The sequence below is a fragment of the Eutrema salsugineum genome, unplaced genomic scaffold, assembly GCF_000478725.1.
Source record: "Eutrema salsugineum unplaced genomic scaffold, Eutsalg1_0 scaffold_3, whole genome shotgun sequence".
Lineage (NCBI taxonomy): Eukaryota > Viridiplantae > Streptophyta > Magnoliopsida > Brassicales > Brassicaceae > Eutrema > Eutrema salsugineum.
The window spans coordinates 281,800-308,075 of NW_006256756.1; the positions used below are offsets into that span (position 1 = coordinate 281,800).

General features: G+C 39.3%; 5 protein-coding genes across 6 annotated transcripts; 2 read left to right on the forward strand and 3 right to left on the reverse strand.

The window, feature by feature from the left end:
- Positions 1-606: 606 nt before the first annotated feature.
- On the reverse strand, positions 607-5,874 carry LOC18015060 (homeobox-leucine zipper protein ANTHOCYANINLESS 2). Its single transcript, XM_006396205.2, has 9 exons — positions 5,331-5,874; positions 4,994-5,229; positions 4,785-4,902; positions 4,062-4,676; positions 3,869-3,970; positions 3,573-3,782; positions 2,418-2,592; positions 1,980-2,335; positions 607-1,411 (listed from the first exon to the last, which is right to left on the reverse strand). The coding sequence occupies exons 1-9, from the start codon at positions 5,535-5,537 to the stop codon at positions 1,043-1,045; spliced, it is 2,388 nt and encodes a 795-aa protein (XP_006396268.1). The 5' UTR covers positions 5,538-5,874; the 3' UTR covers positions 607-1,042.
- A 2,851-nt stretch (positions 5,875-8,725) lies between these two features.
- On the reverse strand, positions 8,726-11,663 carry LOC18014958 (probable methyltransferase PMT13). Its single transcript, XM_006396206.2, has 7 exons — positions 11,071-11,663; positions 10,672-10,875; positions 10,376-10,586; positions 10,030-10,291; positions 9,533-9,907; positions 9,279-9,374; positions 8,726-9,188 (listed from the first exon to the last, which is right to left on the reverse strand). Exons 1-7 carry the CDS (start codon positions 11,497-11,499, stop codon positions 8,966-8,968), a joined length of 1,800 nt encoding a protein of 599 aa, XP_006396269.1. The 5' UTR covers positions 11,500-11,663; the 3' UTR covers positions 8,726-8,965.
- A 2,008-nt stretch (positions 11,664-13,671) lies between these two features.
- On the forward strand, positions 13,672-14,919 carry LOC112085118. The gene has a single exon (XM_024154131.1). It carries the CDS (start codon positions 13,699-13,701, stop codon positions 14,917-14,919), a length of 1,221 nt encoding a protein of 406 aa, XP_024009899.1. The 5' UTR covers positions 13,672-13,698.
- Positions 14,920-19,786: 4,867 nt separating this feature from the next.
- Positions 19,787-23,144, forward strand: LOC18014959 (probable methyltransferase PMT15). Its single transcript, XM_006396207.2, has 5 exons — positions 19,787-20,470; positions 21,507-21,717; positions 21,815-22,112; positions 22,211-22,609; positions 22,696-23,144. The coding sequence occupies exons 1-5, from the start codon at positions 19,805-19,807 to the stop codon at positions 23,021-23,023; spliced, it is 1,902 nt and encodes a 633-aa protein (XP_006396270.1). The 5' UTR covers positions 19,787-19,804; the 3' UTR covers positions 23,024-23,144.
- On the reverse strand, positions 23,084-26,208 carry LOC18014937 (plant UBX domain-containing protein 9). Of its 2 annotated transcripts, none has more exons than XM_024154127.1 (10): positions 26,009-26,208; positions 25,665-25,726; positions 25,105-25,555; positions 24,943-25,026; positions 24,757-24,867; positions 24,394-24,510; positions 24,106-24,246; positions 23,621-23,764; positions 23,480-23,536; positions 23,084-23,353 (listed from the first exon to the last, which is right to left on the reverse strand). In XM_024154127.1, exons 1-10 carry the CDS (start codon positions 26,090-26,092, stop codon positions 23,243-23,245), a joined length of 1,362 nt encoding a protein of 453 aa, XP_024009895.1. In that variant the 5' UTR covers positions 26,093-26,208; the 3' UTR covers positions 23,084-23,242. The 2 variants fall into 2 exon arrangements, with proteins under 2 accessions (XP_024009895.1, XP_006396271.1); XM_006396208.2 differs by having other exon boundaries at positions 24,943-25,032.
- Positions 26,209-26,276: the final 68 nt, after the last annotated feature.

The following is a 26,276-nucleotide window of genomic DNA, read 5'->3' on the forward strand; positions in this document are numbered from 1 at the left end:
TTTGACTACTACCCTCTTTTCCAGATTTCATGATAATATTTGTTACTGTTTTTAGACTAATTAACATATAGACAAGTATATTATTATATGTTCGAAACTCGACTATTAACTCAAACATTACCCTACTAGGAGGGTCTTATAAAATTAATTAACTCAGCTCATTAAATTTATCAAAACCCTAAACACGCGGGCCATCTAAAAAGGATAATTATAAAATGGGCTCAGGATAAAAAATGTAATGCTCCTAACCTATCATGCGTCCATTTAAGCTATAACAGCTATAACAGGCCAGCCCATAGCTACCTGTGGGCTTTAAAGTCTCCCATAACCAAATATGTGTCCATCTTGTTAATAAGTTCACTTTAAGTTGTTAAAGGTGTTAATAGGAGTAAACACACAACATAACAAGAGGGGAAGAAAGAAAGAGAGAGACAAGAGAGAAAACGACGCCGTAACGTCTGCAACTAGCCAAACCAGACTGTCAAGAGATGACGTGGCGCAACGAAAATGGCGGGATACGTAAGGCCCATCATGCAAAGGAAGGAGCCACGGACAGGGAAAAACTTTGCATTAAATGAATATTTGCCTGCAAACACATTTAATGCACCACGAGAGACAGCTTTTAAATTGAAACGGACCATATCCATCCAAAGTCCAACCACATACTAACCCCAGTCCGCGTAAGCAACCACAACACACACCTCCGCATCAGAGGGAGCGTGCGGCTCACTCTCGCTACATGAGTTTTTTACATTCTTACTATAATTATACTCTCAACCAAAACAAAAACAAACAAAAAGATAAAAGGGGGTTTCCAACCCTAGTCAATACCCGAACCACCAACTCCTCCACCGAGCTTGGACCCGGTTTGGTCCCAACACAGTGACAAAAGAGTTGGATTTCGCAGCCGGCGCGGTTCGTTCTTGACTCGACACCCCCTCCCACACAACTAAAATAACCATAATTATGTTTCAACATTCACAAAACAATATAAAAAAGACAACAAACACACCAACTGCCACGCTGCCTTTAGGCTGATTGATTAGCTTTCGCACTGAAGAGCGCCTCGAATCTTTTGAACGGTGCATGATATTAGGTTATTGACCGTCTCTACCGACTCAACCGTCAGTTTTGCCGTTGGGAGATTGTTAACAAGTATTTGAAACGCCACCGTCAAGAGAGACCCACCACCGACCGGTCGCTGCTCACCGTCGCCGGAGCCACCGTCAATGCCACCGTCAGGGAGAATAGCGAAACCGGAGGGAAGGAGAGCCACGTAGGATGATTCTCCACCGTTCATCACAACATTCATGGCTGGAATATCAACAGGCGCGTAGACTACAAGCGCTCCCGATGCGTCTATGCATGTCTCCTGAAGAATTAGCATACTGCTCTGGTTCGCATTCATTGGCTGCCAAAATTGAACAAAGAAATAAAAAATGTAGAATTGAGAAAATAACCCATAGCTCAACCGTTTATTTACGAGAATTGCCACACATGACCAAAACAGTAACGCTTCAAGGTGAAAAAGAGGAAACAAGTCAAAATAAAAAGGTTAAAAAGTCAAAAAAAATATAGACCAATAAGTAAAAGGTGGAAACTGTCCTATTAATTTTGACTTTTTAAACACTTACAAAAGCTGTGACACTTTTGTTTTCTACTCCTGAATAAACAAAATATCAAAATTATATGGTGTCAGCTTCTGAATCCACCCAAATTCCTAAATTGTCCTTTCCCAATCCACTCTTTTGTCCGTCATACTACCACCACAATCAGGGACAAAAACGTCACTATCACCTAATCCATCTTCCTTAACCCTTGAGTCATCAATTCCACACATACCGAACCAATCACACGCACACACACCATATTGGTTAACTATTCTATCCATCAGATTGGTCCGGTGTTACTAAACCAATTAGATCAAATAACCGGTAAAAATAGCAATGTTTAAAAGGAGTAAGAAAAAAAAAACTTACATTGGAGCGGAGCAGAGAAACGGAGTTGCCTTGATCTTGACCTTTGGCGATGTGGACCATCTCCTGCATGGGACCACCGTTAGATAGAATATCCCATTCGCATCTCATCCGTTCGTTCCGCAAGAAGTCAAACAGACGCTGTGGCGAAGCCGGAAGCCACACAGACGTGGCAGCACTCAGAATAATACCCGAATCCTCCCCACTCTTCCGGGTCATAACTCGAACGTCCGGGTCTACATTTCCGACCGTGAGCTTGCTCCAACTGTGGACTGACGGCGCAGATATGCCCGAACAGAAGTTAAACGTCATACGTTGAGCTAACTTGAGCATGCTTTTCCGACCACCAGGCGTTATAGCTGTTTTTTGCATGTATATCAAAACAACGATAAGATTTTTTCGTAACCAGGTATATATTTGAGAAGTGTCTAAGAAACGAACATGTGTTGTCGGGAGATGTAACGGAGGAGGACATGAGGATGGCGAGACATTCGCACTGTCTCTGAAGTGTAGCGACCCATCTTTGCGACCCAAAACCTAAACCTGACCGAATCAATGGCCGGTACAAGTGGTGGATTTGGTTCTCGTCGTATTCTGCATGCTCCACCCACGTGACCTGAAAAAACCAGAAACCAAATCCAGGTTTTAGCATATCAACGAGCGAACCAACATAACCGGTCAACTACTTTTTAATTATTAGACGGGATAATTAACACCATAATAAGATGAGATGATGGTGTTAATTTTAGTTGGAAGATAATAGGATAAAATTGAAGAAAATAAGACAAATGATATTAATAGTAGAGGCGGGAGATACGAGGCAGCATAGAAGATTGGAATCGAAATAGGAAATTTAGTTTATTAAAACGATGATTAGAAGCTTTTCTCCTACATGCATATGAAATTAATGTGTTCTTTCAAAAATGCGCACAAAAATAATTTTGGACAGATGCTTCATAGAATAGAGAGCAAAATATAAACAAATAAGAAGGATTTCGATTATGGAGACAGACCCAGTTGTCGAAAACTTGAAATCTAATCCAGAGAATCCGACAGAGAGAGAAGCATCCGGATCCATAAAATTTCAGCAATCTCGGAAGGTTCGGGGATCAAAATTCGAGGAAGAAAAAAGCCTATTCAATTATCTATTCTGACATAAAATCATACTACTATTAAACTATTCAAAAATAGTAACGTTTGAAAGCAAAAGAAAAAAACAATTTAAAGTTTTAGAAGAAAAACGAAAGAAAATTAGAAAAGGACGCCAAACAATTAAAAAAAAGGTTGGAAAAGAAATTGTGAAAGATCAAAATGGTACTCGTATAAAAGAAACTTATAAAGGTAAGATAAAAAAAATGAGAGTGACAGTGAAGTGGGTGCAGCGAGTAATGGCTAAAAAACAAGACTCATTGATGCTTGAGCTTCTTCGTCTAGTGATCACCCAATTAAAAACCTAGAGATCCTAATTTCTACGATTTTTTTTATCGAATTTATCAAACACCAAATAATAAACGATTTTCACTAAAAAAAGATTCCAAATGTGTTTGTGATTTAATTATGAGTTATCAATGTAACCTTTTGAGATTAAAAAGTTACCTTTGAGTATCCATTAGACATATCTTGCACTACACAGCCCGATGGAAGTCGCCGGATTATGACCGGAGAGACACCGGAGTTTTCCCGGACGGTATCAATTGAAACGTCCACCACTGCCCATACCCCTTCCGCGTGCTGCTTACAGAACCGGAGGAAATTGACATTTCGAACCGGAACCAACGGAGACAAAACCTGTAGCTCCGCATTCATCTGTAGTAGATTCGATCGAATTCTTTCTTATTTAGCAAAAACCTAATATTTCAAACCGGAATGTGATTAAGAAGATTTCGTATTACCAATTGAAGTGCACCGTTTCTTGTTCCGGCCATTCCGCCGGAGATAACGTCGGTGGTTGCGGCTCTTGCAACGTTACACGGAAACATCTCCGTCCATCGATTCTGTTAAGAAAATGATAAAAGTAAGAGAGCAAGAAAAAAATGTAAGGACGAAAAAAAAAAAAACAAACTTAAAAAAGAAATGAAAACTTACGGAGTCCATTAAGGTCTCGACGAGAGCTAAGCTATTGATGATGACCATACCGGAGATTTTAGAAGCCTCGGTAACTAAACCGGTTGGTTTAGTGGACGAAAATGTTCTCATGTACTCTTCTTCGTTAAGCTCATCTCTCTCTCCGTCTAAGCTTTTAACCCATAACGGTTCTTCACTGTGAGCGAGCTTCACAAGCTCATCCATGGCCGTTAGAGCAAGCTCCAGCAGAACTGATCTCTGGTCGATCCCATTGATCCCCGTCGGCTGTTGTTGCTGCGTCTGCGGTAAGCAACCGCCACCACCACCGAAATCAGGAGGGAAAGCGAAATCTCCGCCATTGTTGGTGCCGACGGCGAGCTCGAGGGAGGAGTTGTGGTGTTGGTGGTGGCCGAGGAATTTACCGGTGAGGTTACAGACGCGATCGAGCTCGTCTTTTAAACGAGCGTTTTCGATACGAAGATGGTGTTCTTCGAGAGAGACATCGCCGAGCATGGCGGGTCCACCACAATTGGTGCAGATTGGATTCCTCATTGCTTCGCGAATCGACATGTTCTCAGCTCTTAGCTTATCGTTCTCTTGTCTCAGTAACGCGTTCTCGTGCCGCTCTAATTGAGTCTGCGAACACAAATTGATTACAAATTTTGAAACCTAAAAAAATCCTAAAGATGCGATTTTTGGGAGAATTCCATAAAAAGCAAAAGCAAAAAAAAAGAAAAATTAAACCTTCATCTGAGTCCGACGATTCTGGAACCAGAACTTGACTTGTCTTGTCTCCAAGCAAAGCCTCTTACTTAGTTCCAATCTTTGTTTCTCGTCTGGATGCGGACACTCTTTGAACATACTGAAACAAACTCAGAAATTAATCAAGTCGAACGAAAGAGATGAATATATGAAATCGATCGATAAGAAGAGAGAGAGAGGGAGGGGATTACGATTCGAGCTCTTGGATTTGTTGAGGAGTGTGTCGGTGGTAACGTTTTTTCCTCGGAGGTTTATCGTCGGCGTCTTGATCTTCGCCGGAGATTCCTTCGACGTTATCACTTCCAGATCTGCTCTCATGCTCCTCTTCTCGACTTCTTCTGTTCGCACTTCCATCGAAATTATCGCCTCCTCCGTTATTGTTCCTCATCGACGCTTCTCCACGGTTTATTCCTCTCTCCGGTTGCTCCTGTCCGAATGAATATTACAGGATAAACAAAACAATTAGGTTTTTTTTTTCCTTTTATTTTATACACACACGATATGATATAAGAGGATACGACGTCGTACGAGAGCTAGAGAGAGGCCTGAGGAGGCGTAAACAGATTTAGTAATAGGAGGAGAAAAGAGGCTCGCCGCCGCCGCCGCTTGAGCCATAGCACCGCCGGGTATTACGGTGGATGTGGTGGTGTGATTGCCATAAGTTAAACCGGAGAGGATTCTAGCTCCGGTGGATGCACCACCGGTCGTATTGTCGAAGAGACTACCGAAGTTCATCAAAAATAAAACACACAGTGAAACCAGAGAATGAAAGCGAATAAAGGTCGAGACTTTTCACGGAAAAAAGTATGAGTGGATCGAGAACTAAGTCACAGGAAAACAAAAAAGAAGGAAGAAATTAGAAATAACTAAAAATGATGATGAGGGAGAAGAAGAAACCCAGAAAATTAAAAGAAGTTTATTACTGAAATGGAGGAGAGAGAAAGAGAACGAAAGCGGAAACTTCTCTCTTGTGCTCTTCGTTCTCAGTCTCTCTCTCTCTCTTAAGAATTAATGGATTCTTTTTTTCTTTCTCTCTCTTATTCTCTTTCAGAGAGTGATGGGGAAGATGAAGATGGGAAACCCTAACTTTGGGGTAACTATGAAGAAGAGGCTCTCTCTCTCTTTTTCACACTTGCATGTTGATATTGAGTATTGACTCTCTTTTTCACTTTTCTTTTTTGTATTTTATATTTTGAAGACATTGAGAGTGATGGTCATGGCTTTTTTAGATTTTGTTTTCTTCTTTTTTTTCCTTTCCTTATTATTTTTTTAAATGCATTTTGACCATTTTTAGTTTAAGTGTCCAGTTTTAATAAAGTGAAATCTGTCAAATCTAATTCAACTCCAAAAGACCAAAACTATCCTATAAAAACTGGCCTCACTTTTTCACTTTTTATTACTTAAACTAATTGTCTATTTACATATAAAATAAAAACAAGATCTGCATCAACTAATGACATGTTTTATTTTAAGATCTTTCAAATAAATTATTTTTTCTGGATAGAAAAGTGAACTAAACCCAAAACTATATGTAGTTTATTTTCTTAAAAGCTAAAAAAAAGATAGCATATAAGCTAATAAAGTCACATTTGTGAAAATATAGAAGAGTGAACTCAAGCCAAAACTGTATCAAATTTAAATAGCTAATGCAGTAATGTTTGTAAGTATTACCCTTTTAAACATATAAACTCAAAATAAAATATAGCAAAACAATAAATTGAACGGTCTTACTCAAATTAACCCAAATTTACCGTAGACTAATTTCTATTAAATGAAACTATGTATGTAAGGAAAATAATGTTATTAACGGAATACGGAACTAATCAAGGGGAATAGAGAAAGTAAACAAAAAGTGAGAAAAACGTTACGATGAGAGATGTGGACTCTTTGAAACCTCACAAATAATGCACGAGACTCTTTACTAGAAGAAGTCAGTTGACTTTTTCCAATTTTTAACAATTTTTCTACCTCACGCGCCTTTTCACTGTACTCGCCCTCTTTTCTTATTCGCGGAAAATATCAAACAAAAAAACAAAAAAACTGAACTATATGAAAGACTTTTGTCTAGTAAACCCACATAATGTCATGAGTCCATATATGCTGATGCATTTTTCAATTATTGACATGCACTTTTTAATTTTAAACTTTGATATACGATGCTCGTAGATCATAATCAAATAGGCTGTAGAATCTTTGAGTTGTGAAAGAATCTATATTTTTTAAAGTAACGACATGAAGAAGCGAGCTAGTGTCAACCAAAAAGACATTCCATAATTAGTCTCTCTAAGCTCCATTATTGAGCAAAATTGTGTGCCCTAAATGGTGGGATAACTTGGAAAAAATCATTAGTACAATTATTAGATTGATGATGGAGAAAACTTGGCACTGACTAAAATGTACTTCCTTGCACATATAGCGTTTTAGGAATAGTGGTCATGCTAGTGTGTAATTTTAGGAATATTTGTTCCCATACAATTCATGAGATTAGTGCTTGGATAGTCATAATTAATTGAACCGAAATTATAGATCATCACACAGAACAGAAAAATGAAAAATGAAAAAAGATAAAATAATGAAAAATATTAAGAGGAAAAGAAGTGGTGGATCATATTGGTTTGGTTCGGTTTGAAGCACATGGGAATGTCGGTTCCCAAAGAATAACCGACCAGCAAGCACGCAATACAAACACACTCAACTTCTCCTATTTTTTTCTTTCTATCTCACGACTTCTCCTAAATTATCATCATTGCAGGTATGCCTAAGTCTTTTTTTTTCCATTTTTTTGCAGTCATTTTTATAAATAAAAACCAATGATCTATTTTTCACATAAGACTTGTTGCACAACACAAAGTCGTCTGGCCTCTGTTACTGGTCTGACACACTTATTCTATAAGAAATTGGTTTGGTGGTGGGTGAATAAAGGTTGAAAGTAAGGGGAAATATAGAGTTTTACCTGTTCAATGATATAAAAAAAACGTCATTTTCGTTGCTGGGTTAAATTTGGTAATTACTGAAAACTTTTCAACTTGAATTACCAGAACTGGATCAAACTTCTATAATAGCTCGAGTAGAATCCGACTCCACAAAACAATATTATAAAGTAAATATTATATAGCTTACAGAAGAAAAAAAATGAAAACCCGTTTTTTTGCCAGAGCCATATTACAGAAAGAGATCAAACTTTGAAGTGTTATGTGAATGTTAACATCAAAGAGACCAGACTCCCGACTCTGTCCATGAGGATATTTCAACCTTAAAAATAAAACATGAACATGGCAACGAGAAAACGAACTATTATTCCATTATATTGCTAACATAACAAGATATCAGAATGTCAAATATAACATTATTGACCATAGAAACAACCCAAAGACCTTTGAAATAATAGCATACAGAACACAGCTTTTGGATATGAAAAGACTAGACATTTCTACAACACTTACATGATATACCCAAGAGTCACATCTAATTAAATCCTCTAGTGTCCCGACGATGTTACGTTCAAACAGATAAAAACGACTAGATTCTATTGGACGTTATAGCATAAGATCATTTATTGAGACAGCAAATATGGTTTGAAAGAGGACATAAAGCCTAACCCTTGTTGCCTTAATTTCATCACCTCTTTTTTTTCTTCTTCCAATTCAATTGGAGCCTTCTTTCTCTCAGGTTTTTTTACCAAAATGTCTCTCCAACCTGAAGTCAAGTACTGAAATAGAGAAGTCTTCTATTGTGTCTGTTTCTCACCCAAAGTCAATAAAACTACAACAATTTTTTTTTGGTTTTGTATTACTAACATTGAATCATAGGAATTGTCAGTAAAGTTGCGGTTCAATACATAAATAAGTATTCAGGATGTGCAACTAATATATGGTCACCACTACAAAAACTATACGCAGAGTCACATGCAGACTTAACTCATGTAGGTCACGAAGTAGACCCCGCTTATAAAATAATTGACAGAACCACGTGTGATCAAGAATTAACAATATCAGGACATTATACGATTGTGATACATTAAGAAGCAATGTCACGACCACCAAAAAGTATATCATCAGGATGGTGTCTTAAGGACAGACAGATGGAGGCTGGATAGAAAGTGACTGTACCTACAAGGCTGCGAAGAGCTTCTTCCTCTCTTTTTTTTTTTTATGTGTGTGTCTTCAGTGCGAGTTTGATGGCATTTTCCAGAGAGATTTGGTTGCAACAAGGATCTTCTCTCTTCCATGGGATTCAGGTTCTTTGTCGTGTATTGAAGATGACCATCTTACAGCATGAGCCATTCGTGCGACTTTGTCTAGTACCTCAGGAGAGTCTCGGATCAAAACCTTTCCTTCCGGACGTAATATTCTGTCCATCTCTACCATTAGATCTACTAGGCTACACCTGTATGCATATTACATAACCAAGTTTAGGTAAAGTATATAAGACAGGGACCTGTGTTAACCACCGAGGATGGTTTTAAGTTAGTAATACCTCGATTTACTTGAGCCTGGTCGTTTTATCAGTGATTCAATGCCTGATACATGGATGAAATCATACGTCCGGGGATATGTTGAAAAAGGTTCACACCTGCAAGAACCAATAAAAATAAAATAAGTCTAAGAGAATTGTAGGGTAGGAGGCAGTTTGATACTTGATGCTGGCAATAGCTAAGATACAGAACAAGAGAGATAACAAATCTAATTCTTTTCTTTGGTACAAATATGTAAACCACAAAATTGACTAACCAATCATGGTAAACGCCGATGAGACCTCTGTCATAAATCACGTCAAGAGTTAATGGCTTTCGAGCTGGAATTACATTCATAACCCACACAGGATCAGATGCAAGGGCTGCGGCAAAGCCTCCAAAGAATGCATTCATGTCCATGACATTGCGGACAGCTGGAGACTTCAATTTCAAGTTCAGAGAATCCCTGTAATAAGCAACTCGTCTTGCCCACCGCCTTGCATCTGCTTCAAACACATCCAAACCGTTTTTCATGACAATGGCCCTAGAAGGAACTTTAGTAAGCCTTTCCGGCCACTTGGCAATAGTTCCCAAAGCATATTCTCCTTTGGCAGAGGATGGCCTAGTAACACACTTCTTCAACTTATAATACCTGAAACATGGAGAAAAAAGAAAGACTTTCATTTTGTCTTTTACATAAATTCATTACAGTTCAAAAAGTCACATCCACAAAATTAGACGACAAATATGGAATATAATTCTGAGGAAACTCACCATGCATCACTTGGCGGATCAGACTCATCACACAACTCAAGCCCAAACTCATTTTGGGTGGCTAGACATGAATCTCCAACAGGCTTCTTCCAGATGACAGTGTTTCCGTCAACCGCAATCAGCTCATAGCACAAAGCTCTAGCCACCGCCTGAAGATCAGCCCATTCTTTGTCTTGTTTAGGCCATTGTACAGGTGGGCCAGAGATTACAAGATATCCTCCAGGGCGCAGTAACCGATCTACTTCGATGAAGTAAGTTGCATCTGCAGACAAACCGCCAAGCACAATAAGGATAATTGCTTCTACAATGGCGACATACGAAGCGTTCTATAACACAAAAGACTCACTGTAACCCGTAAAAGGAATCAAGCACCGGGAACAGTGCACCAAGTCAAAGGAAAATGCAGGAAAGGGGAGTCTACGAGTGCCGAGCATGGCTACAAATGCAGGCACTCCTCTTTCCAAGGCGAACTGAATTTGCGATTTATGTGAATCTCTTGGAGCAAACGAGAGAGCTAGAATGCCTTGAGATAGTAGAGTGCCTCCAAAACTTGCTACCTGCAAAGGTTAACAATCGAACTGTCACAATACAGAGCAAGACGTAATTTTTTTATTTTATTTAAAAGACTATGATCATTCTTACCCCGCATCCCATATCCAGGGCAGTCCTGAGAGTTCCTCCGTTAAGCGGAACATACTGCGAAAGTTTTTCAATGTATTGGCCTGCTCCTCCAGGAAACATCGTGCCACCACCTGGGAAAGTGAAGTATTCACCTTCCCTTTTCATCCATCCTTGGTGACCTTTGCGGTCAGCAATTTTGTTGTATGGCATGTTTGCATGCCAAATCTGCAAGTTTAAACCAACCCAGATTTTAAAAGTCTAGGATATCCTTAAGAACTATACTTTGAGTTCATAGCATTCCAAAACAACTAGGCTATCCTCCAAGTTTTTTTTTTCTTCAGAATTCGAGTTTATGTTCATTCGTTGGCAATTAATCTATCCTGGAGTACAAAATCAGTACCAACATCGTGAATCCAATACCTTGTGAAGACTTTCTGGCCACGGAACAGGAATTTTATATCCAGAAGGCGGAGGAATGAGGCAGAGAGGAGTCTCCTCCGGTAACGGACAATGTCTCTCCCGATAGAAATTCATCTCTCGGCTAAGCTGGCTATTCCTCCTCGGATCCTCGCAAGGCATGTGATCGACAGCTTCCGCAGGACAATACTCGATCGGCTGCAGATGCTGACCAGCCTCAACCAAAGTAACCAGTCGCTGCCGTTGCCTCGGATCTGACGCCGTCGAGAGCAGCAGCGTTTGTCGACCAGACGCGGCCATGGAATCGCCAAGAGGAGTAAAGAGTAGGATGAAGAAGAGAAGGACGATACCAAAGAACGCGGCGGTTACGATGTCGAGGAGGCGCCATTGACGCGGATTACGCTTCGACGCAGGTAGATTCAGGTGCCCCATAGCTTAGCTTTGATTCTTCACCACTCGAATTTTCTTTTCTTCTTCGGCACCGGATCAGATGCAATTTTAGGGTTTATTATAGTATGAAAGAAAAGGAAAAATTGGAGATCTAAGATTTGTCGGCTATTAAAATATTATTACAATTACAATTCATTATGCGATGAATCCCATTTTTCTTTTCTCAGTGCACTAGTAGCGACTGGCGTCTGGCGAAGCAAGGTGAATCAGAATTTGATTAAACAATATTTAATGGAAATGTATTTTAAGCTATTGGACTTGGGCCTTCAATATATTGGGTAAGCCTAATAAAAATATTACTGCATAGTCCATTCGATCATCTGGCGGTCCAAAACAATGTCTCTTGACCAGACACACAACATTGATAGGTCATTCGATAATCATAAGATTAAGACACCAGAAAAAAAACATACAATATAATAAAAACATACAGTATAATCCATTTATGGGAACATAGTTCATATAATAGAGTTGTCTTTTTTCCGTCTAAGTGAAGCCTACAAGTCCATGACTAATTACGTTAAATTATATTATATTACTTGCTGCTAAAAAGGAAAAATTAAAAGTATAATAGAGCATGTCCATTAGGGGTTCATGGCTAGAGTTCATAAATATTTTGAATTTAAAAAAAAAAGAAATAAAGTTCAATTATGAAGGATTGGTTCGTCGGGACAAACCTGAAAACTCCAGCTCTTATTTAGGTGGTATGACGTGATTGGGCGAATTTTTTTTGTATTTTTGAATTTCAATAAAAAGTATTTCTTAATTCAGGATGAACCCCTCTAATAAAAATTCACTAATGGTCATTGTCTTAATTATCTATTCCTTTCTTTGGGATGCTAAAATTATCAATGCAAACCTGCTTCTTAGGTTAAGTGGACAAAATATGGAAGTACAGTTTAGTTCTTAATTTGTAAAATAGAGGTTCTCTCCAAATTCAAATACAGTAATAATTTTACGCGTCTCCAAGATTTTTGTCATATTAGGATTTAGGATAATCGTTATTGGCTATGGCAAATACTTATCATTTTTCCCCTTCTTTATTTGGAACAAAATAACACAGACACACGTCAGTGATCAACATTCCAATGTCCAACGTTGTAATAAATCGCATCGAAAGCATTCACGTGCTACGCGCCTCCGGAGCGCGTTGTTGGAATAGTTGGCTAGGCTGAATTTATTTGAATTATCAAATATCAATGTGGAAACCAAATGAAAATATTAACAGCCGGCGGGAATTTATTTTTTTGTAAAGCCGATCGATGAGGTGATACATCTGAAAACACAATCCATGAGAAATTAAAAACTTTCAGAAACAAAGCCCTATTGAAAAAATGCGCTAGCACACAAAAGAAATTAAATCAGACCAACATCTACCATTATTAAAAGCATCTCCAAAAAAGATTTCAAATTTGAGGTTGGTCAAACTTCAAATTTAAAGATTGATGGTGTTTGTCTCCAAAAGCAAAACTTCAAATCTTCTATCACAAAATTTAAAATATTACATTATAGTCTTTACTTTTAATTATTATTAATAAAAATCATATAATTTTATAAATAACAAAAAATATATTAAAAGTATCATTTACTAAAATTACATTATAAAATTTATAATAAAATAAAAAATTACATTATAAGATAAATTTAATAAACAAAATTGTTAGGATTAAAATGATAAACATAAAAAATAAAGTAATTATTTATGAAATATATAATTGTAAGGACTAAAATGTAAATAAAAACTGCAAACCTCAAATTTGAGGTTTTGAACAGTGAAACCTCAAATATAAGGTTTCAAAACCTCAAAAATTGAGGTTTTAATGTTGTTTTTGGAGTGAACAAAACCTCATATTTAAAGATTTAAGGTTGTAAAAAATAAAACTGATGGCGACTTTTAAGGCGATTTTTTTACGGTTTCTTTTCCGATTGATTTCAACCACTCCGATGGTGGTTTCTTTGATTCCCGCCGATAAGATAGGATCCATTTCTCCACTCTCTTGTCTGGCGACGGTTAAATCCACTTGGGAAGGCACGATCTCAAGTGAGGAGCAGTTCCCATCCATTTCGGTGATGTCTAGAGAATATAAAAGCAGAATCCGAGAATGGAATTGTTCACAAATCCTTTTGCAATTTCCCATAAATAGTCAATTTCCATTGAGATTCTACTCTCTCCTACAAAAAATGGCGGATAACCTACGAAAAGCGGTCCAAGATCTTGATTTGGGTGTGGAAGATGAGCCATTCGCCTTGCCCGCCGATGTTCTGCATCATGCTGCATATGATAACCGTTTTGTTCTGTGGGGTCGTGCAACCAATCCACGACGCCAAAACATACGCTCCATCATCGCCAACATGCCCAGAATTTGGAGCCTCGAAGGTCTGATCTTTGGGAGAATCATTGAAGGAAATCGGTTCCAGTTCATTTTCCCCTCTGAAGAAACAATGGAGAATGTTCTGAGAAGAGGCCCGTGGGCATTTGCAGACAGAATTATTGTACTCCAGCGCTGGGCACCTTTTGTGGATATTGCGAGTTTGGATTTCATTCCATTTTGGATCCAAATTCGTGGAATCCCATTCCAGTTTGCCACACAAGATGTAATTGCTCACATCGGACGTTCCTTTGGAATGTTGATGGAAGTTGATTACAACCAAGAAGTTGTAGCACACAGAGAGTATGCGCGTGTGAGGGTCAACTGGGACATCACACGTCCTCTGCGTTTCCAGAGACATTTTCAGTTCTCACAAGGAGTCAACACTTTGCTTCGATTCCGGTACGAGAGATTAAGAGGGTTCTGCGAAGTATGTGGGATGCTGACTCATGATTCTGGTAACTGCTTGATTCATAATGGTGGAGGGGTGATTGTTTCGGATGATGATGATGATGATAATGACCACGGTCCTGGAGATGCACCAAGAAGACACCAAGGTGTACAAATCAGAGAACTTGACGAAAACGATCTGCAGGAAAATCAACAAAACCATGATGCACAAGAAGACCAGAATGGGTATGTACCTCTAGTGGAAGAGGTGGATCAAAACCTACAAGGAGAAGAAGAAGAACCTGAAGATGATGTCGACTTCATGATGGATGGAGATGACCAACCTGACAACCTCCTGGAAGAAACCAGGAATTCTGGCGCTACACCAAATGTTAACTCAGGTATCGTTCTCCTTCATGATGACCTTGCTACTGCAGAACATGGATCAATACTGCATTTCCCTGCATTAGAGGAGGAACACATGGCGACTCATCCTAGCAAGAGGAAATTGCACAACATGGAGGAGCAGGACTTCAAAAAGGCGAACGTGAGAGAAGCTGGTGAATGCAGTGGTGGAGAATCATCCGCCGCTAACATGACCATGGGAGGCGCGGTGGGCCCTGAACCACCACTTCCCCCATGAGAGTAGCTGCTTGGAACTGTAGAGGTATTGGCAATGACTCTACAGTTCGACGCCTCAAGGAGATTCATCATCAGTTTCTCCCGGACATCATTTGCCTTTCAGAGACAAAGCAACAAGACAATTATATCAGAGATCTGTGTTGCGATTTGGGGTTTGACAAATATGTATCAGTTCCACCGTGTGGTTTAAGTGGGGGGTTAGCTATTTTCTGAAAACTTTCAGTAGATTTAAGTGTTTATTTCCAATCTCCAAATCTTGTAGATTGTTTCATCAAAAGTAATGGAATCAGCTTTTACTTTTCATTTGTATATGGTAATCCTGATCCAAATTTAAGAAACAATCTATGGGAAAGGTTGGAAAGATTGGCAATAAACAGAAGAGATCCTTGGCTCATCACGGGAGATTTCAATGAGCTACTTAGTAATGCAGAGAAACAGGGTGGATGTGTAAGACCAGAAGCATCCTTCAGAGGTTTCAGACAAATGGTACGACATTGTGACTTCAGCGATCTGAAAACTGTTGGAAACCGATTCTCTTAGGCTGGTCAAAGAGGACAACATTACATTCTTAGCTGTTTAGACCGAGCTATGGCAAATGCAGAGTGGCACACAAAGTATCCAAACTCTGAAACACACTTTCTGGATTTTGATGAATCTGATCACAGACCATTAATCAGCTTCATAGGAAATCTTCCCCAAAAACGTCGAGGAAAATTCATGTATGACGACCGATTATCATCGCAAGATGGCTTTGATGAAGCCATTAAAAGAGGTTGGAAATCAAACTCAAGTGAGGGATTTACTTTATCCCAACGAATTGCTCGGTGTCGACAACATATTTCTAGATGGAAACAAAACCATTCCAGTAATGCCAAAGAAAGAATATCTCTGTTAAGGTACAAGCTAGATAAAGCAGTATCATCTAGGAGATACACGCAACAACAAAGAAGAGATATCAAAAAAGATCTACATCAAGCTTACCTCGATGAAGAGACTTTCTGGAAAAGGAAGAGCCGTATTAAGTGGCTTCAAGAAGGAGATAGAAACACTAAGTTCTATCACTCTGTCACAAAGACAAGAAAGATCCAGAACAGACTAAGTTCAATTCAAGATGAAAACGGTCTCCTTAGTCGAGGAGATTCAGCTATTGGCAGGATTGCAGAGAATTATTTCAAAGGTCTATTTGCTTCTCAAGGTACCTCTGAATCCAATATTCAAGAAATCTTCTTGAACTTTCCACAACGTGTATCAGAGGTGACCAATACTGAACTCACAAAAGCAGTAACTCTGTCGGAAATAAAGGAAGCAGTCTTCTCTATAGGTGCTCACAAAACCCCTGGACCAGATGGTTTCTCTGCGGCTTTCTACCAAAAGTATTGGGAGTATATACACCCGGATCTCCTTAAAGAAGTCACTCAGTTTTTTGATCATGGAGTTTTGGATCATCAACACAATCATACTAATCTGTGTCTTATTCCAAAAGTATCACCACCTTTAGAGATGAAAGAATTTCGACCAATAGCTTTGTGTAATGTAAGCTATAAAATCATCTCAAAAATCCTGGTGAATAGACTGAAGCCGCACCTCAATGGTATAGTTGCAGAGAATCAAGCAGCATGTGTGCCGGGTCGAATGATATCAGACAATATCATTGTCGCACATGAATTATATCATTCTCTCAAGGCTAGAAAGCGGCAATCTAAATCGTATATGGCCTTGAAGACAGACATTACTAAGGCATATGACAGATTAGAATGGAGATTCCTGGAGGAAACAATGAAAAGAATGGGGTTTGATCAGAAGTGGATTCAATGGATCATGACATGTGTGTCATCTGTCACTTATTCAGTGCAAATAAACGGTACTCCTATGGGTTTCATTCAACCAAAACGAGGTATAAGGCAAGGAGATCCATTAAGCCCATACCTCTTCATACTATGTGCAGAAGTTCTTTCTCATCAGATGTTGAAAGCAATGGAGAACAGGAAGATCCTGGGGCTAAAAATTAGTAACCATAGCCCTGCAGTGAATCATTTACTATTTGCAGATGATTCTCTGTTCTTTACATTGGCTAATCCAAAATCAGGCAGAGCTATTAAAAGAGTCCTCTCGTTATATGAAGCAACCTCAGGTCAAGCAATAAATACCAATAAATCTGCAATCACATTTGGATCTCGAGTTCATCATAATGTGAATACACAAATGCGTAGTCTATTGGGTATCTACAATGATGGTGGAGGAGGCAAATACCTTGGAATTCCATAGATAGTAGGGAGAAAAAAGGCAGATCTCTTTCAGTACATTTTGGAAAAGTTTCAAGCTAAAACACAAGGTTGGGATAAAAAATTTCTATCACATGGAGGTAAGAAGATACTACTTAAATCAGTAGCTATCTCAATGCCAGTGTTCTCAATGAACGTGTTCAAACTTCCCAAAGGGATTTGTGAGGAAATAAATGGTATCTTAGCCAGATTTTGGTGGGGTAAAGGAGGCGAGACAAAAGGAATGCATTGGTTTTCTTGGAACCGACTATGTACACCAAAAAAAGAGGGAGGATTAGGCTTCAGGGATTTTGAAAACTTCAATCTAGCTTTACTTGGAAAGCAAGTTTGGAGAATTCTTCAAAATCCTCATTGTTTAATGGCAAGAATCATCAAAGGAAGATACTTTGCTGATAGTAATGTCTTAACTGCGAAGGCAGGGAGGAAGAACTCTTATATATGGAAATCTCTTCTACAAGGTCGTGATCTATTATTGAAGGGATTAAGATTCAACATCGAAAATGGGAAAACAGTAAGCGCCTGGATTGACCCTTGGCTCCCTACTAATCCACCCAGACCTCCAAGATCTCTGCAGCCATTTCCAGAACATTTTTTTGTCAATGAATGGATCACCAATAATTACCTGTGGGATGAAGAAAGAATTCGAAGCCTGGTTGTTGAAGAAGATGCAAACATCATCCTTTCCATGAGAGTAAATTCTCGAAATACAAAAGATTTTTTGGGATGGCATTACAACAAAACTGGTCTATACACAGTAAAATCAGCTTATTGGGTTGCAACACATTCATCCACTACTACAAGACCACTCGCTCCTCCTGGTGACATCACACTTAAGACTAAAATATGGAAACTTCAGACAGCTCCTTGGAATATCCTCTCAAAAGCTGTGGCCATTGGAGAATGTCTTCGAAGGAGACACATCACAAGAAATTATCAATGTCAGAGATGCCAAAATGGAGAAGAAACCATAGAACATATGTTGTTTGAATGCCAATATGCTCAAATGACGTGGAGAGCATCAGGATACCCAACTCTGTCCATACTAAATCCGGCATTATCTCTTGAAGACAGAATGGAGATACTACTAACGAGGCCAAGTTCAATGCCTTTACACATCCACCAATTCGGCTTTTGGATTCTTTGGAGATTATGGAAGAGCCGTAATGTACTCACCTACCAGAGGAAAACAATTCCATGGAAGCAACTAATACAAGGGGCAAAAGATGATGCAAAGGAATGGCAGGATACTTTTGATTCAGTCTCAAAAAGACAAAATCAACTGCAACAAATAAATATGGCGCCATTGAGTCAACAATCGATATGGAAACATCCCCCGTAAGGATGGATTAAATGCAACTATGATGGATCCTATGTCTCAAGCAGAAGAACAAATAATGCAGGTTGGTTATTCAGAGATGAACAAGGTTTTTTTCTAGGTGCAGGTCATGCAAAGCATTGGGCTGCAAACAATGCTCTTGAAAGTGAATTTCAAGCTTTACTATTTGCTCTACAAAACAGTTGGTGTAAAGGTTATCGACGAGTAATTTTTGAAGGTGATTCACAATCGCTGGTAAACCTTCTTACGGGGAAAACGATCAATTTTGGAGCCTATAATTAGTTATGGGAAATAAAGGAATGGTGCAAGAAATTTGAAGAAGTCAAGTTTCAATGGGTACCACGATCTGCAAACCAACCAGCTGATCTTCTCTCAAAGCAACAAACTTTTAACATCAACATGTTTCATTTTTATGCTTTAGTTCCTACTATCATATCAAGTGTACTACATTATGATTATGTTTGCTCATCTTAATATAAAGACGTTAAAAAAAAAAAAAATTTAAAGTTGTTTTTGGAGATGCCCTAAAAGGAAAACCAAACTTGATTGTAAATGACCATAGCTACGAAGGAGAAGAGATCAAAGGAAATGATAATTAGTAGAAGAGATTATTGTAAACTAATTTATTTTCACCATCTGATGCAACACAAGTCTCGTCCTGGATCCATTCTGTTAGTTGGCGATTAAAAATTCAAGTTCTTTCATTGTGATTTCAATAATGGTTGGCCATATTTGAACAACTTGAAATGGCAAGAAATCCAAATTTCTATATACCCAAATATTATTCTAAATTTTGGTTTGAATTCGACGACTGACAAGAAACACTAAATCTAAAGGAAAGATACGAATTATATAATCAAGAAAATAGTTTAAACTTAAAATTCAAATTATGAATTATAAAATTAAAGTAAATCCATTGAACTCTAAGGGCTAAATTCCAAACCTTAAAATCTAGGAAAAATTAATTTATTTCTTTAAAATTTTAACTTTTGATTTCTTTAAATTAAAGTTTTTTTGTCATCCCATGAAATTTAATAGATGAATCGAAAATTAGCATTTTGTTCCATAAAAATAAAAATCTAATACTATCAACGTAGGTGGGGCGATATATGGAAAAGCTCACTCGTAACGTCGCCTCACATGCCATATCCCACTATATAAACAAAAGCATTCATCTCAGATTTACATACATGCTAACAAGAAAAAGAAAAAAGAAAATCAAAAGGATTTTTTTTTTTTTTTAATTTTCTTTCTTCGGCCAGTCAGTCATGGCGAACGATCGGTGGCCGTCGAAGCTATCAAAGTTATCAGTGCGAGCAAAACAAACGAATCTCTACCGCGTGATTCTAGTCGCGTTTCTCTGCGCCGCCTCTTACTTTTTCGGAATATGGCAACACTCCGGCGGAGGAATCTCACGCGAATCCCTCACTTCCGTGCCTTGCACGTTCCCTCACCAAACCTCACCGATCCTCACATTCGCTTCCCGTCACACATCACCCGACCCTCCTCCGTCGGATATGACGGCGCGTGTGGTTAAAATCCCGTCGTGCGGCGTCGAATTCTCGGAGTATACACCGTGCGAGTTCGTGAAGCGGTCTTTGAGTTTCCCAAGAGAGAGATTGATTTACAGAGAGAGACACTGTCCGAAAAAGGAAGAGATACTCCGGTGCCGGATTCCAGCTCCGTACGGTTATAAAGTACCGTTCAGGTGGCCGGAAAGCCGTGACAAGGCGTGGTTCGCTAACGTACCGCACACGGAACTAACGGTGGAGAAGAAGAATCAGAACTGGGTAAGGTACGAGAAGGATAGGTTTTTATTTCCAGGTGGTGGTACGATGTTTCCACGTGGAGCTGATGCTTACATCGACGAGATCGGACGGTTGATAAATCTCAGGGATGGATCGATTCGGACAGCCATTGATACTGGTTGTGGGGTAAGTTTTCATTTTTATTCGTTTTGTACCATTCATGTGATCGATGTCTCCGTGTTTTTTTTTCTTTGGCTCCTCATGTTCATCCCATGCCTGTGATGTCATAAATTACGTTTGCTATTTTCTGTATTTTTTTCTTAATTCATCAATCATCTTTATACTTCACATTTTTGGAAAAAGAAAATCTTATACCTTTTGTGTATAGTTTTGAGATTTTATATGATGATTTGATTTGATAAATGGTTTTAAACTAGTGGTTTTAGTTTCATTAGTGATAACAAGCTGTATAATAGCGTGTAAACTAGTGATATATGTCAAACTAATCGATGATTGTGCAATTACATTGGAACACTATCTATTGCTGTTCCCTTTGTTCATAGATTAATGTAAAGACGTGTATTGTACTACACATATATACGCACTTATTCAATATTGATTAAGGTCAGATCAGAGACAATTATTTCAAACTCGCATGCGGTACCTGATTAGATTTAGTAAATTAGTTTTTTTAGATTTGTTGGTTTTAAATTTCAATTAAAAAAATCAGAATTTCGGTCGTAAAAAATCAGCTGCGATTTATGACAGAATTTGTTTTTCTGACACAGCAGAGTGAGAGAAGGACAGATAGGATTGTCTTGATATGGAAATTAATAGCACTGGAGTCACAAGTAGATAAAAATTAATAGGATCAAAACTAGAAACAAATTTACTAACTTTTCCTTGTTTTGTTTTTCCTATAAATGTTAATGGGTAGAAACAATTTTCTACATTGCATTTCATTATTATTTTTACATTAATACTTTGTAACCTTTTTATTGAAATTGTAATACAGCCAAGTAAATGCTGGCTAGAGTCATTAGATAGTAAATGTGGGTTTTCTTCTTTTCATCAATAGTTTCAAACTTCATATGGAAGTAAAGTGGTCACACGACTTTTAAAACTCTTTTGTCGTATAGATGTAAATGGCTCATTTAATTATAACGTTTAAGATCATGAATTCTGTCAATCTATCGACCGTCTAAATTAATGATGATAACAGGTTGCGAGTTTTGGGGCGTATCTAATGTCGAGGAACATAGTAACGATGTCATTTGCGCCAAGAGACACACACGAAGCTCAGGTTCAGTTCGCACTTGAGAGAGGAGTGCCTGCGATCCTCGGAGTCTTAGCTTCCATTAGGCTCCCATTTCCGGCCAGAGCCTTCGACATGGCTCATTGCTCTCGATGTCTCATCCCGTGGGGCCAATACAGTAATTTTACACTGACAACTCTTGGTCGCATTCTCTGGCACTCTCCTTTTGAAGTCCCTTTTTATATATGTTTGTTTTCACCGTTTATTGTGAGCAGACGGGACTTATCTGATAGAGGTGGATAGGGTACTGAGACCGGGCGGGTATTGGATTCTGTCGGGACCGCCGGTTAACTGGCAGAAGCATTGGAAGGGTTGGGAGAGAACCAGAGACGATCTAAACTCAGAGCAGACTCAGATCGAGAGGGTCGCTAGGAGCTTGTGTTGGAAGAAACTGGTGCAGAGAGAAGACCTTGCCGTGTGGCAGAAACCCACCAACCATATTCACTGTAAGCGCAATCGGATTGCTCTAAGACGCCCTCCGTTCTGCCACCGGACACAACCCGACCAGGCCTGGTAATTATCTCCAAATGTAGACCAGTGATGGTTACTAAGAAAGGAAGATTTGTGTATCTCATTTGGTCATGATTTGTCGTTGTGTTTTGGGGTTTTAGGTACACTAAGCTCGAGGAGTGTTTGACGCCATTACCGGAAGTTACAGGATCTGAGATCAAAGAAGTAGCGGGTGGGAAGTTGGCGAGATGGCCTGAGAGATTGAATGCTGTTCCACCGAGGATCAGAAGTGGGAGCTTGCAAGGGATCACTGAGGATGATTTTGTCAGCAACACAGAGACATGGCAGAGAAGAGTGTCTTACTACAAGAGCTTCGACCAGCAGCTAGCGGAGACCGGAAGATACAGAAACTTACTTGACATGAACGCTCATCTTGGAGGTTTCGCTTCAGCCTTAGTCGATGATCCTGTCTGGGTCATGAACGTTGTCCCCGTGGAGGCTACAGTCAACACCCTTGGAGTGATCTATGAGCGAGGGTTAATCGGAACGTATCAAAACTGGTACGGGTTCCTAATAACTGAATACGCCTCTATTTTATTGGGAAGCTTTCATTGATTGTTTCGACTTCTTTTAACTCTTAAAACAGGTGTGAAGCGATGTCAACTTACCCAAGGACGTACGATTTCGTCCATGCCGATTCGGTGTTCAGTATGTACAAAGACAAATGTGACATGGAAGATATCTTGTTAGAAATGGACAGGATTCTAAGACCAAAGGGAAGCGTGATCATCAGAGACGACATTGATGTGTTAACCAAAGTGAAGAAGATAACAGACGCGATGCAATGGGAAGGGAGAATAGTAGATCATGAGAACGGACCTCTTGAAAGGGAGAAGATTTTGTTTCTTGTGAAGGAGTACTGGACCGCACCTGCGCCCGACCAGTCGTCAGATAGTGGATCAAGCTGGAATTAAATCATAGACCTCGTAGCTCCATTCTTTGTTCTTTAACATATTTTGTACACACTGAAAGACTTTGAAGAAACACCATCCGATTAATTGTTTCAAACCGGAGATTCAGTGTGAGCAAATAAACGACAGATTTTACAACAAAGCATGTGACTATGCATCGGGTCTATTAGCTAAGAAAGCGCTTACAGACTTGCAGTACACTGAACTCAACTGGTTACATTGCTACATCACTAGTTCTAGAAACAACGCTTCTTGTTTGTTGGTGAGACTGAGTTCCTCAAAAGTTAAGGCACCGTCTTGAATGCTGAAAGCACGTCGAGGATATGGTCTAACCTGTTTACCAACAACATTCACACAGCTCATAAGGCTTGTAGCAGCAGAAAATACAAACTCACATCTGGGGGTGGCAAAACCCGTTGTGAAATACTACAGGAGAATATCGCTCATCACTAGGCTTACCACTCTATATGTGCCTGATTTGACTAATCCAAGAGCATCTATGAAGTCAAAAAGGTACTGCGATACAAAAAACAACTGTTAAAAAAACTTAACACTGTAAAATGTTAGTTACACTAATCACTTGAGATTCGCAAACTTCACCTTAAGTTTGTCTGATTTGAGAAAGCGACGGCCATGACGGCTGCTATCTGGCATTCTAACAAGTAGAGTGATGGCATCTTCATTTTCGACTGATGGCTCGATGGGAAGCGCTGCCTTGTTCGTAATGGAAGAACTCTCAGGTTCCTGTTACAAGTGAGGTACCCAAAACAGTTAGTGAAAAACCAAAGGAATATCAGCTTTCACTGGATAGGCATTATAACATGGTTGAACACAAAGGATGCCTACAAGATGGATTTGTAGTCATGAAATCAATGTTAAACCACACTTCAGAACCATTTTGCTTTAAGATTCACTATGATCATATTATGGCTGAAAATCTACGGGTTCACTCTGATTACAAGCCCTATTTTTGTAAGCTGAAGTTCTACCTATGGATTTATAGCAGAGATATTCACACTCGGGATTACGTTCATGTCAACTTTCACCTTCCAACTAATGAATGCCTCAGAAGATAAGCAGATTACCTCTCCAGTGACCCTGTTATCGGGAGATTGTGACTCCATGTGAATTCCAGGCTGATTATTACTTTCTTTAGCTACTCCACTAAAGAGTGCCTTTTCCAGCATTATTGCCTCCTGTAGCTCTTTTGATGGAATGCCACCCCACTAGTAGAAGTTGAGCATCAGGAGGTGAAAACAGGGTACAGAAGAAGAAATGAATCAACTAGAAGCTAGACGCTAGAAAGATGCTAAATTTTTCTTGATTTGCTACTTTCACTGGTAAGAAAACTCAAGCTTGTTTTGAGTAAGTACCTCTTCAGGATAAGAAGATTCAACATGCTGGAGATCATGCCCCTGCTGAGAGCTAGTATCAATTGGCTGCTTTTGTTTCATGTCTTCACGCTTGTCTTGCACTGAAGAGCTCCCGGGCTTTACAAAGGTTTTAGTTAGCAAGATAGCTTAAAGAGTTGCAACACATTACATGGAGAATCTTAATAAAAGTGTAAATAACTATATGTAACATGACTGTCAGCCAAATAAATTGGTGACAACTATTAAGGGAAGCTTCCCAAACTATACCAACGGGCACGCTTATATATCATTCAATAGCTTTTATGAACCATAAGGCTGAAAGATTGAGTCTTATTAGAGGAGAAAAGAAATTCAGTTTCACACCTTATATCTGTTACTTTCATTTGTATTAGATTGGCATGGGTCGTGATGCTCCATGGAGCGAGGCATAAGTTCAGCTAGTTGCTCTCGCAGCGCACTCTCTTGCTCTTCCATCTGAAAGCCATTTATGGTAAGGTGAGACATCACCAACATCGGCAGGTACATAGCAGCTGGAAAATCTATCTATACCTCTAAGGACATCGAAATTGCACGGGCAATGTCCTCGTCTTCCCTGTTAGTAGCCTCTCTTGGAGATAAAACGCTGGATGGATCCTGCATCTTTACAAAAAAAGATTAGCAAAATATGTGAGGCTCATGCAAACTGGGAGCTAGACAGGGTGAAAACTATACATTGTCCAGACTATATCTTGTGCTGTGACGACCCTCTTGAAGATCCTTCTTCGAAGCCTCAATGGCAGCTCTGATCATTTCTTCTTCTGCATCGTCGCTATAGACAGGTGATTCAGCATCCCTATGTCTGGAATAACTGTCTCCAATCTCTCCATGTCCAGGAGGACGAATCTGATCATTACCCCAGGTAGAGTGCGCAGGAAACCCTGTGACTTCTCCTGTGTGAGGTGATGGAGAGAGATGTCCAGAAGAAGCAGAGCCACTGATCTGCCTAAGGATATTTCTCCTGTAATTGGGATCTAAAAGCAACGACGGTCTAAAAGCCCGAGCAGCCGAGAGGAAAGATGGAAGTCCGCCTGGGACTGGCCTAGACTCGCTACCACGAACCTGATTGTTATCTTCCACAACATTGTATTCTGGACGACTGTCTAAGCTTGAATCAGGATCAAGACTGGAAGGATAATCCACACAAAAAAAAGCCAACAAAACAAAGAGGGCTTAATCCAACTAGATCAAAGAAGAGAGAAACTAAAAAACTATTGAAAAGTTGAGAAACATACATGCTCCTTTCCACATCCCTGAAGTGAGAATTGATCGCTTCAGTAAGATTATCGCCATGTTCCTGGTCAAATTTTACAGGAATTAACTTCTTGTAGTGCAAGAACGCAAAGATTAATGTGGATCTATTAAAAAAACGAGTTGTTCAATGCTCCATATGAATTAGCAGAAAAGCCTAAAACCCTAATTCTCCAAATTCCATTTACATATCACATCTATAAGAAGCATTTTTACCCATTTGATCACGGAAGTAACCATATCTTCTCTAGATTACTAAAACAAAATCAATCTTGGGTAATGGCATCCCACGAGACTATCCTCTCAGAGAAAAAGGAAAACGACGAACCTCAAGTCTCTGAATGGCGAGTGACTCGGAAGCGCCGGTGATGCTCATGTAAGACTGAATGGCGTCTCTCGCTGGCCTCACCATTTCCGCCGGAATAATCGAAGGCTGTCGAATCGGTGAAGAACAAACAAACTCGCCGGGAATTATGGAAGCGAAGCGGCGTTCTAATATTTAGCTTTGTAAAGCAAGATTGGTTCAACTGATTCGAACCGACGCTGATGAGTCGACACAAAAGTGACGTGTAATCAGTAATTACTTGTTTAAGAAT